Source organism: Solenopsis invicta, chromosome 11 (assembly GCF_016802725.1).
Source record: "Solenopsis invicta isolate M01_SB chromosome 11, UNIL_Sinv_3.0, whole genome shotgun sequence".
Taxonomy (NCBI): Eukaryota; Metazoa; Arthropoda; class Insecta; order Hymenoptera; family Formicidae; genus Solenopsis; species Solenopsis invicta.
In genome coordinates this window covers 13,194,761-13,206,771 of record NC_052674.1, presented here as the reverse complement: position 1 = coordinate 13,206,771, position 12,011 = coordinate 13,194,761, and the positions used below count along the sequence as shown (strand labels likewise).

General features: G+C 32.2%; 2 protein-coding genes across 5 annotated transcripts; both read right to left on the bottom strand.

The window, feature by feature from the left end:
• Positions 1–5,808: 5,808 nt before the first annotated feature.
• LOC105203458 lies at positions 5,809–7,889 on the bottom strand. Its single transcript, XM_026129941.2, has 2 exons — positions 6,790–7,889; positions 5,809–6,550 (listed from the first exon to the last, which is right to left on the bottom strand). Exons 1-2 carry the CDS (start codon positions 7,346–7,348, stop codon positions 6,210–6,212), a joined length of 900 nt encoding a protein of 299 aa, XP_025985726.2. The 5' UTR covers positions 7,349–7,889; the 3' UTR covers positions 5,809–6,209.
• Positions 7,890–8,095: 206 nt separating this feature from the next.
• LOC105206331 (52 kDa repressor of the inhibitor of the protein kinase-like) lies at positions 8,096–10,243 on the bottom strand. Of its 4 annotated transcripts, none has more exons than XM_039455084.1 (4): positions 10,138–10,243; positions 9,597–9,766; positions 8,664–9,493; positions 8,096–8,327 (listed from the first exon to the last, which is right to left on the bottom strand). In XM_039455084.1, the coding sequence occupies exons 3-4, from the start codon at positions 9,483–9,485 to the stop codon at positions 8,295–8,297; spliced, it is 855 nt and encodes a 284-aa protein (XP_039311018.1). In that variant the 5' UTR covers positions 9,486–9,493; positions 9,597–9,766; positions 10,138–10,243; the 3' UTR covers positions 8,096–8,294. The 4 variants fall into 4 exon arrangements, with proteins under 4 accessions (XP_039311018.1, XP_039311019.1, XP_039311016.1 ...); XM_039455082.1 differs by having other exon boundaries at positions 8,097–8,327; positions 9,578–9,766; XM_039455083.1 differs by having other exon boundaries at positions 8,097–8,327; positions 9,578–9,766; positions 10,157–10,242.
• Positions 10,244–12,011: the final 1,768 nt, after the last annotated feature.

Here is a 12,011-nt window from a genome sequence, read left to right as displayed (position 1 = left end):
TGTGTAAAGTCTATAAGTACTTTGTATCAGAAAACTAGTATAGTATATAAGGTATAAGTACCTTATATCAGATTTTCATCAACCATTTTATCATTATCTTTTTCAGGTGTGTTATTATTGGCTACAGTAATCCTGTTTTTCATTCTCGGCTTCATTGATTTTATCCTCAGCCACGATTTCCAAATCATTCGCATCATGTGTTATCTTGCTGAAAAACGTTTCGTACATGTAAATTAATATTTTTTCTAAAACTTTATTTTTTTCTAGCTCACTTAAGATGGTAATATTTCATATTATTCGACTTTTATATATCATAAAGTATTACGTTTTATTATTTAGCTTTTTGGCAACAAATACTTCATAAAATCAAGTGTAGTAAATTACAAAATTGTTTCGCAGGATTAAATGGATTGCTCTACAGCAATAATACATAAAATTTTATACAAAACATAAAACGATTTTGTAATTTACTACGCTTAATTTTATTAAGCATATGCTGCAAGAAAGCTAAATAAACGTTATATTTTAATATATGTAAAAGCTGAATAATATGAATTGTTATCATTTTAAGTAGGTTAAAAAATATAGTAAACTATATGTAAACATGTGCTAAATGAAATTTACTTTTGTTTTCGTGCAAAGCGCGCAGGGACATGACGCAGCCATGATTTGATTGGATTGTTTATATCCTTGTTGATTACAAGAATTTTCGTAAAACGACAGCGGACGACACCTATATATAAATTAAAATTAATTTAATTCATAATTTATATAATTGCTATTATAAATATATCATGATAGATCAAAAATAAAATAGAAATAAAGTTACATAGTTAAACATTAGCATAAATTTGTTATACTTATTTTGATACAATTTGACTTACTTGATATGACATCGTAAAGCTTTAATTTTTTAAATGCTTTTTTCTTGTGGGCTCCGTGAAAGCTATAATTCGAAGCTAATGCATTGCTCATTATTTCCTGCATTAGTTTTACTACAGTACTTTTTACGTCTTTTTGTAAAAAAATACCCAAGTCCTTAATCTACTAAGAATATTAAAAAAAAGTTATGAGGTGTACAGTTAATATAATTTAATTTTGAAAATCATCATAGTCATATAGAAGAGGTCAAGTCATCTAAAAATTATTAAAATAAAACTGTGATGCTATTGCTATGAGTACTTGAAACCTTATTAAAAAAACTAATCAAAGAAGATCGCAATAAGAAAACAATTTTATAACTGAAATATTTTTTTGCAGTAGTCTAGTTTATCTGTGTAAAAATTATTTTATTTTTAACTTGTCATAAGATTCAGATTGTACTAAAAAACCAAATTGACTTTATAATCAATCTTTTGTAAAATGGTTCTTTCAGATTTGATTTGAATTTTTAATTTGAAGCTTTATGTACCAAAGATATACTTACTAAATTGTTTTTATAAAGTATGTAAGTTGATAAACGTCGTTCTTCTTTTATTAAATCAGTTTCCGATAATAAAGGATAAGCCTTCAAAATTTGACTTGTAGCTTTTTCAATATCTTTGTCCGTTATTTCTGATGTTGTCATCAATTTTGTTATATTACACATTTCAGCCATTAATGTTTCTATTTTCAAATCAATGTTAGCCATTACTCGTAAAACTGTTCTGTTGCAATTTTCATCTATAAAAACAATAAAATTATAGTTTAAAAAAGATGATATAATTACGAATATTTTTTTTAGTAGATTTGTTTTTTACGATTATGCGTCAAACTTGACTGTTGAGTTAGTGACAAATCGTTAGATTGCTCAGTTATAGATGAAATTTGATTTTTTCTTCTTTTTGTATGAGATTTTAATGTATTTCGATCAGATTTTTTGATCTCACTATCATTACCGCTGGGGCCTACGTCGTCGCAGTTAATCGATGGAAAAGGGTCAATAATTGGAGATGACTTTTTAGTTGTTTTATTTGCGTTAATATCAGAATTAGTATTAATATCTGACATTATTAAAGCCTGTGAACACTTTTCCTTTCCACGTTTAAAAGTTTCTACAAAAAGAAAATAATTACTATAATTAAGGTTAATATTCATGAGTTTTTTTTACAAATGCATGCACATAGAATTTTGAAAAATATAAGAAATTATCGTACTCGTCAAAACCAATATTTTTTTGACGTTGCACAAACTCCAATTTTCGGCCGTATTTTCTTGATTCTCAACAGCCCTTAATGTTCTTGATTTTTATACGGAGGCCAATAACAATGAGTTTTGCGAGGTGTCAACCATTTTTCAGGAGCAAGACTGACGCCATCCTCAAATTCAATAACCGCATATCTATCAGATGGCATCCTGATAAGAGTTTAAAATTTGATACATTCAGAATTAATTTTCAAAAATAAATATTTAGGTAAATAATGTGGTAAATAACTGTGTATACGGTAAATCACGTAATAGGGCAGTTAAAACTCCAATTTGCTATGCATTTCAATCTTCTACAGCTAACTCATAGATTGTACATCCCATCCTCGTGCTTTTTTATAAGCAGTATGCAGTACTTGCATTTCGACAAGATCACGTGATTCACGCCTACTGCCTCCTACTCATCACTTGCGTATTAACGAGTAGACGGACACGCGTAACTAAGAAGCGTGACACTTCGTCTCATGAACGTCCGTATGTAAGAAGATGTTTTCCTACATATGGATGCTCGTGAAATGAAGAGCCATGCTTTTTAGTTACATCCGCCAATTCAATAACATGCAAGCAATAAATAGGAAGCAGTAGGTGTGAATCACTAGATCTGGCCAAAATGTGCAAGTAAATCTCAGCACTGGCTAATAAGTCTCGTTAAATCTTAATTATCAGAATGTAGAAATGGAAAAACAACAAATCCTGATTTGTGTGGGAGTTTTACACATTTGTTGACAATATCACTGAGTGGTCGTAAGGATAATCTCTCGCTGCGTGTATATTGAACTTTATATATATCCAGCAATGATGATGGGCATGGAATCTTGAAAAAAATCTTCCTTGGAAGTGAGCTGTCGGCCTATTATTATCAATTCTTGAGTTTCACGACAAGAAGCTATATTTTGAATCTCAAATATGTCACCATTTTTCAGAATACAGCAATTATCAGCAATTTCCAGTAGTTTTAATGGTAAAATTTGATGATTTTATAACTTTATACTGTGGATTAATGCAGTTCTCAGGCAGAGGACCTTTGACATGAAGAGAAGTTGCAACAAGTTTTAAATCATCGTTTGTGCTTTTATTGTAATTTAAACATGCAGTTTTTATTTCTCCATAGCGTCGAGCTATTTGCTGCAGTGGTTTCTCTGGTTTACGTATCATATTTTTCAGTATTTGCATGAAATTCTCAAATTTAAATGCACTAAACTTCTCTATAGATCCATGTAATTTTGCATCTTCTACGAGGTGGATAATACCATGAACGTTGTGCGTTACATGATGCACGCCGTATATTTTAGCGAATGACTTGATAAAATGTTTAGCAAGACTTTCTGCGTAGTTCAGTTTATTCGAATGCCGTTCCACGTCGCATAATATTCTAATTAAAACATGAAGCGTCATGAAGTGTATCGTACATTGCTTTTGGCAAGATCTTGTAACGGTTCGACTTTTCTCGCGGTCACGGATTAGCTCGCCGGTGCCAGGGTCGAGAAAAGAAGGAACTCCGATTTGAAAAAAAATTAACAAAATATTTATTTAAATCAATTTCTCCTCACACTCTGTGATACAAAAAAAATAAAATTTATTAGGAAGAGAGGAAGTTAACACCTTCGGAACTCGTGTTCCCCGGAACGTTTGATCACACACGGAAAGAACCTAAAACTAATTATAACGTACTCGCATAGAGAACACATAGAAAACTTAAACTAAATTAAGCGCTCGCGGCGTCAATTGAGACGCGGATCTTACAAACTAACGCTCGGAAAATATTACAAGTAACGCAGACTTAATGCTAACGCAACTTAATAGCTATCGTTCGCCTGAGGAAGGGATCAAGATACGCTCGCTTTGTTAGGAGGGCGCTTGTTCGGACGGAACGCTCGGGACGGAGGATATCCAAGGAAAAATCCGGCGAGGAAGTTGTAACTTCGGGTAAACGCGTCGTCGCCGACCGAGTGAAATTATTCTAAATCTGCTCTGAAAATAAAACGAAAATTAAGAATCGAAATTATAGGACAGGTAACAGGTAAAGAAACGGGTAACCGAGTACGCCCGGTATTAGGAGGCCGTAAACGGCCTGTTTCAAGAAGCCGAGAACGCCCGGCACAGGAGTGTGGATAACCGAGAACCCCTGGTGTCAGGGGTTTTCAGGAAACCGAGTACACCCGGTACAAGGAAGCCGAGAACACCCAGCCAAGGAGCTCCGAGTACTCCCGGAGTGTCGGTACCGGTGATTTGGAACCGACTGGTCAGGGTGGGCCGAGTCCCATGTTAAAAAATTTTACAGTGTTTTGAACGCCATCTATCTCGGGATACCCCCCAAATCCGAACTAAATAGCATTCTGTCGGTAAGAATGCGAAACCTTTTATGTTCTTATCTTTGCTAAATGGTTCCGATCTTTACTAATTTTTAATATTTTTAAGAAATAATTTTTTAAATAAAAGTACACAATTTTTTAATATTTTTTCTTATATTTTATTTATATTTGGAGTACAGAATAAGAACAAATTTGTAATCTAATACTGTTTTCAACAAATTTTCTTTCGCTTTCTTTTCTGCAGTATTTTAGCGACATTCTTTTTGCCATATTATATATATAATTGTCCGATTCGATTTCCATTTTTCGGCATAAAATTCTATTTATGAACATACAGGATGATTTTATAAAATCCTCGGCAATTATCTGACAAAGTATTGGTTTGGCATGTGTGCATTGAAGAAGAATAGGCGGACACTTTTCTTCCAAAACACATGTTAATTTTTTTGCAACATTCGGTTCGTGGCAGACATTCATAAAGATCTTTTCTAAATATTCGGAGGCATCTTCTATAAATTGTAACGTTCGAGAATTGTCTATAATTTGAACGCATTCTTTGCACTCCGCAATTGTCTTACTGTTGCGTACATATTTGATAACTTTTTGTCCACTTAATGCAATTTCAGTTTTTCTTGTTGGTGGTATGGCAGCTTCCGCGTGTTCAATTACCTCTTCCTCTGAATTTATTTCTCTTGAATCTTTATTAAGATTCAAAAATTGAGACAGAGCAAATGAGGTTCCTTCGTCGTTTGTACAGTTTGCTCCAACGGAATGTTTCGATGTTAAATTTGAAACAACTAAAGACCTGAAGGAGCCTTCAAATTGAGAAGGACTGGGATTTCTATTAGCACAACCATTGCTTCGAATCTGGCTAAAGAAATTTTCCAGAGCATCTTGATTTAAATACTTTAAATTCAATGATGGAAAACTATTTTGCTGTAATATATCTCATATTTTTATGGTACCTCTGATGGTCCATATCCAATTAATCAAACATTTTGGAGCATTCTTTCTTATAATCTTTCTAGACTCCTTTGTAACGAATTGCATTTTGATTAATTTTTGGCAAGCTTCTTGCCAAAAATGGACATGTCCACTATTTTTATGGATTTTGCTACTCAATCCTTGTCCTTTAATTCCGTTGAATGAATCAAACAAATCGTTGAAGAAATGTAAAATTTCACTCGTTGCTGCAGCGTTTGATGTCAATTTCATAGTGCCTTTTTGTGTTTCGACAACTCCTATAATAACAAATGAAAATGATAAGATTTAAAAAATATTTTGGAATGTTATATCTCAGATTTCCCACGGTGTAATATCATATTATTTAAAGGCATGGCATTTATTTTTTACTTGTATATGACACATCTGAAAAACCTTAATTTGTTGCGTATTTTACAGACTCAAAAACATTTAATTTTAAACAAGAAATTAAAGAATAAAGTTATTCTTAATTAATAATTTATTGCGGCCCGGTTTTTCATTGCTTGGTTAACTTATGGTTAGACTTCATCTGATATTTTATCCTATTAGCTTTACCTGTAGCATCATTATGGGTGATATTCATAATCATAAATTTATCAGATAATGAATAACCGAGCCTGCATGTCATATATTTCATTTTAACAATAAAATATTTGCTACGTACAGCTTTATTTTTAATACTTTCTATTTTTTTACACCGCGGGATGGTGGAGTCTTTATTTGAACAGCTTATACAGTCTTATCAATACTTAAAAGTAATATGATATCTAAAAAATTTGCCAATGTGGCAGAGAAAACTTGAGACGCATATTTAACTCTCATTTTCGGAATTACATTTGGGTGTATATGTTTATCAGTTATTTTTCGCAACTGGCGATATTTTAGAGACGTGTTTTTGTCCATGTCAAATGCAATCTTGATGTCTTCCCAAGAAGCGTACTTTATTTCTTGACATGTATTCTTGTTAATGTCTAAATCTTTGGTCAAGAGATTATTCCTTGTTGCCTTCAATAAGTGCACATAATCATAGATTGGTACAATCTCTTTTCCTTTTATAATAAAAGTATTTTCTGAAATTTTTTTTATATTATTAGTAATTGTCGCATAATATTCGAAATTTTTTAATTACATCTTTCAATTTTAAATGATATAAACATTAAATGTCTAATTTCATTTATTTTTGGAAAAATATTTATAAATTGTACAGTATTTCGACAACTTATTATTGCAAAATTTTCCTGAATTTATTATACTGTTATAATACAATTAATATTTGAACAATGTGCCTATTCGGATGATTTGCACTTACTTGGAGGCAAATTCTTTTTTGCACGTATCAGATTACTATCTGCAATTAAGGTATTTATTGCAGCAATATTTGTAGCACCTTGATCACAAACTGTTGCTACGGGAATAAATCCTGAAATGATTATGTTTGCCAACCATTGTTTGATACAGCATACCAATTGTGATGCTTTTGTTGCACTCTCGCAAAAACCGTAGCCTAACGGCATCTTTTGCCCTGTTTTTAAACATCTAAAATAAAATGTAATCGCATGATCGGCAATTTTTCGCGTTCTGCGCATCCCCCAATCCTCGAATCCAATAATTTGATCTTCCATCTTATTGTAAATCAAGGAAGGTTGTAGTGACATCTCGTCCCATAGAAGCACTACGTATTTTGCACTTTCATCTTTAATATTTTTACAAATATATTTCAGAAACTTTATTATCATTCGGGTACATCCAGCTTTCAATGGTATATTGTTTAATTCTGATTTTAATGTACTTATTGCAGGACAGGGCAAGTGATTGTGAAGGAAGTTGTAACAGGACGGAGATCTTTTGTAAATACTGAGGCAAAACATTTTTTCTATTTTTGTGTATCTTCTTGCCTACAAAAACAACGACAAAACAAAACAATTTTGTATAATGTACTTATGAAACACACAAAACATTATAGTTGTATGAATTAAGTATTTGTGAGGTCAAATTGAATGGAATCTATTGAGAAAGTATATAAAATCACACAAGTAAATATGAAGCACTAAGATCTCGCTACGACCGTATCGAAGGCCTTCTTGTTTAGATTTGTGTGTTACAATATCTGTCGAATATCTTTCTACTTTGGAATCTATTAATAATAATCGGGCTCATGAGTCGTGCTAAGTGTTACTCGCAGAGATTAATAGTTTTAAAAAACCGCTATTCAAGTCGCTGAAAAAACCAGAAAAATTCCCGTTTTTTTGGAAAAATCGTTTTTTTAACAAAAAATTGTCGTTTTTCCTATGTAAATAATGTGCTACCTAACTCTACAATATTATTAAAATAAGACTTATATAAGCAGTAGATTATTATTAAACTGAATTGTTAATATTTGAAATGTTACATAACTCGTTTAATAATTATTACAAATTGAACAAGAGAAGCCCATTCCTACAATATTATTAAAACTCTAACTCTACAATATTATTAAAATAAGCTAACTCTACAATACCTAACTCTACAATATTATTAAAATAAGACTTATATAAGCAGTAGATTATTATTAAACTGAATTGTTAATATTTGAAATGTTACATAACTCGTTTAATAATTATTACAAATTGAACAAGAGAAGCCCATTTACGGTCGTAGCTAGGTTTTAGTACTTTTATATTTATTTGTGAGTTAATAAATCTATTCAAATTCAACGAGACTGCGCGCCGAATTACTTTTTCAGTCATAAACACAGTTCTAAGTTGAATCTGAACAGGTAATATCACATTTATTAAATTGAATCAATTTAATGATTAACGATGCTAACTTGCATCTTTAATATTCGACCCCTTTCCCCTCAGAAAAAAACTGTAAAGAATAATTATTAATTATTAAACAAAGTGATTTAATACTTTAAAAAAAATTTTTGACATTGTCATTTTCAAAGCCATGTGCAAAAGTATTAGGCACCTTATAAATTTAAAGTTATTCTAAATTGTGATAGAGGCAGGCAAAAATAAATCTGTATATATTTTTAAGTAATCAATATTTATAACTACTTAAAATTATATAGTTTTATTTTTGCCTGCTTCTATCACAATTTAGAATAACTTGAAAATTATAAGATGCTTAATACTTTTGCACACACATGGCTGTATATTAAAAGTTGCAATAAGATCAGTGTTAAGTCTTTAAAATATGTACCTTCGGAGGTACATCACTATTTCGCAAAAGCATACCAGTGAACTGGTGTTGTACCTCACTTGAAAATTGCTTTTTCATTGTGTCGTCAATTGATTTTTCTTTATTTTTATGTTTATTACTGGATTTCACAAGACGCTTTAGTCGTAAATTTTTTCGTTTTAACAGTACAGTGGTGTCGTATAATCTTCTCGCAATGGGACTTAGATCTTTTCTTCGAGTAACTTCTTGCAAGTTTGGTCTTCGGGAGATACTATTTTTTTTATTATTCCTTCTTAGGTGCCCCTCTATCTTTCTGAATCGTTTTTCGTGTTCATTTTTCAATGCATTTACTTCATTTTGCAAGTGTTGATATTGATGTTGCACTTCTCCTGTTGTTTTTGTCATTTCATTTAATATTGCCGTATGCTGCTGTACTTGTTCCTTTATATGGGACATATTTTTATTGGTTTGCGAGATTTCAGTTTCTTCCAAAATTTGTTGCAATGGTTGTTGATCAATAAGAATTGTTTCAGGAGTAACAGGATTATTTTCAGTATTATTTTCAGTATTATTTTCAGTATTATTGTCAGAATTAATGTAAAGACCAGGAATTGCAAATTCTTTTAATACTCGAGATTGTGTAAAACATTTATAGTCTTCCTCTCGAAAATGTTTATAGCAAACTCTGTACTTTTGTAAATGTTGTGCACACGCATTTTCCAAAAAGTCCAATTTTAAACTTTGTACCCATTGGTGGCATCTTATTGGATCTTTTGAAAATTTGTGACGTGGTGCTTTTTTACCTGAATTACAATTTGGGACACAACACGCCCTACCACCCATTTTTAAATCTGTAAATAGAATCCTGTATTATAATCTTCTACTATAACTGAATAAGACAGAAGGCTCGGACGAAAGTCTGAGGGATTACTCACTCACAAATAAGACGCTTACGTGATTTCCAATTTATGATTTCAACTACAGGGCATTAACAAAACCAGTAAAAAAATGGTTTGTAACTACGCACTGCTACGAATTTTTTGGTCAACTATATCAATCAAACAGCACAGCAACAAAGTATATTACTAGTATATGCTGTTTAAAAGTTTGAATATTATATAGTGCTGGGGAAAAAAAAGAAAAAGAAGAACGAATAAAGAATGTATTTACGGGTTAATAAATAACAATATGTAATTATGAAAAATTCAAAAATAATGTTACAAAATAAAAAAAATGCAATTGAAATAAAATTGGTGCTGATAAATCAAATTAGAAAAACATTATATAATAATAAATTTTAACTATGTAAGAATATTATTTTATTAAACTTGGAGGTCCAATAACGCCATATTCTTTTTATATTACAATTCTTTTTATTTCAATTACATTTTTTATTTTGTATAACCTCTTCAATTTTCTATGATTATTAACATGTGATTTTATGCACATCTTCAGTTCTTTGATTATATATTTATCGATTCGAGGGATTACTCACTCACAAATAAGACGCTTACGTGATTTCCAATTTATGATTTAAACTGCAGGGCATTAACAAAACCAGTAAAAAATTGTAACTACACACAACAACGAAATCAAGTCCATTAGGCTACGTAACCACATCAAATGACATCAAACCATATGTAATGGTAACGACGGACAACCACGGGCGAGAAACATTGGCGACCATATTGGAATTTTGGTTACGTAGTTCCAATTTTTAGGGTATCCCGACCCAGATGGCGCCAAAATACTATATCAAATTCGTCCATAAGACTCGGCCCACCCTGGACTGGTTGCTCCTTCCTGGTGTGGCTCCGTATTTATACCCTCCAGCTGCCCACGCAGTCGAAACCACGTGTTTACCCCACTTTTCGACGTGTACCTACGCGCACGTGCCCGCGCGATGTTACGTGTGACGTCACGCGACCGGACGCAAGAGCAAGCGAAATGGAAGACGGAACCGACGTCACGTGGCCGCGCGTGCGAGTGAGCGAGACGGAGATTACTGACGTCACGTGATCGGGTGTGCGAGTAAAAAGGACGGAACGATATATTATAATCCGGCGTGCGAGCGAGAAAGAGATATAACTTACCTTCGTAACGATGCTATCGTTACAATCTTTCTTAAAACAATTGGCCCCGTATAAAGAAGAAATTGTCGAAATTCAGTAGCTTTTCACAGCTTCAAAAACTCTAAAGTTTGAGGTCTTCGAGCAAATTCTTTTAAAATAAATGGTTTCATATTATTTTCAAGCCGTTTCGAGATTTTAAGAATTTGTAGACGGCCGAGTCTATACGTGTTCTCGCCGTGAATCCATAATGGTAACATTTTTTTAACAATACCTAACAGTATTAGGTGCATGTAATCTAAAGTTACATTAAATACCAATCTCAGTCCTGGTATAGAATCGAGAATCGTTCTCTTTTCGTGGTACTTTTTATCACGATAATCTAAAAAATCTTGATCTGTTCGTCTTTCGGCATTTAATTTGGGAAAACATCTGCAATTTTTTTTTGTTTTCCCTTTTGTTATACATTTTGTGCAACTATTAAATCCGGAAAACCCTTTTACGCATAAAATAAATGATTTTGCAGGAGCATCGCAAACGATAAATTGAATCGAAAATTTGTACAATTTTTCTCCAATAATAATGCCATTTTTGCATAACTCAATAGCTTCTTGAACAAATTGGTCTAAATAAATGTTAGCATCTTGAGGTTTTTGGTGTCCGTAATATACTCCAATCATGAAAACTTCTTTATAGGGTATAATATTTCCCAAAATAGGCCAAAGCGTTGTCATAGAAGAATTAAATAAGGGGACTCCATCAATATTTATAGCAATAGCTATTTCGTCAATAGTGAAATTTTCAATTCTATTACAAGAGTCCCGAATACTTGAAGCAAGCCCGAAATGGTGGTACTCTCCAGGAAAAACTTCTCGAATATTGGTTTGTTTTGCAGTCTGCAATAAAGTACGAGGGTCACATAGTAATACTGTGGATAAGTTTGGGACTGATTTTAATATAGTAAGCAATTTTTTCAAGCTGTTATGCGAAATTTTTTCAGTAACAGCCCATTCTCCCAGTTTTGCCTTAATATAATCCATATTTTGAGAACTGTCCACCAATGCTTCATCTATCATAGGGACTTCAACAATGGAAGTTACGTTTCTATCAATATCAATATTGTCGTCGCTGCTTGGATAAGTGTCTATTAAAAAAGAATTATTTCTAGCTTGCGTAGAAGTATAGTCTTCATCCGACAAAGTTTTAGTATCAGGCGAATTATTTGCATTTATTTCTATGCTTTCTGGTAATGAGTTGAAAGTTAAATTTTGTGTAAGAAACAAATCACTTGGTGTATTTG

Bases quoted from the DNA above. Each gene is read 5' to 3' on its own strand.
- LOC105206331 (XM_039455084.1), bottom strand. From the start codon at position 9,485: ATGGGTGGTAGGGCGTGTTGTGTCCCAAATTGTAATTCAGGTAAAAAA. The intron at 8,328-8,663 runs GTACATATTTTA...TATTCTTTACAG, and splicing joins ATAGTGATGTACCTCCGAAG to TTTTTTTCTGAGGGGAAAGG.
- LOC105203458 (XM_026129941.2), bottom strand. From the start codon at position 7,348: ATGTTTTGCCTCAGTATTTACAAAAGATCTCCGTCCTGTTACAACTTC. The intron at 6,551-6,789 runs GTAAGTGCAAAT...AAAAAATTTCAG, and splicing joins AAAAAAGAATTTGCCTCCAA to AAAATACTTTTATTATAAAA.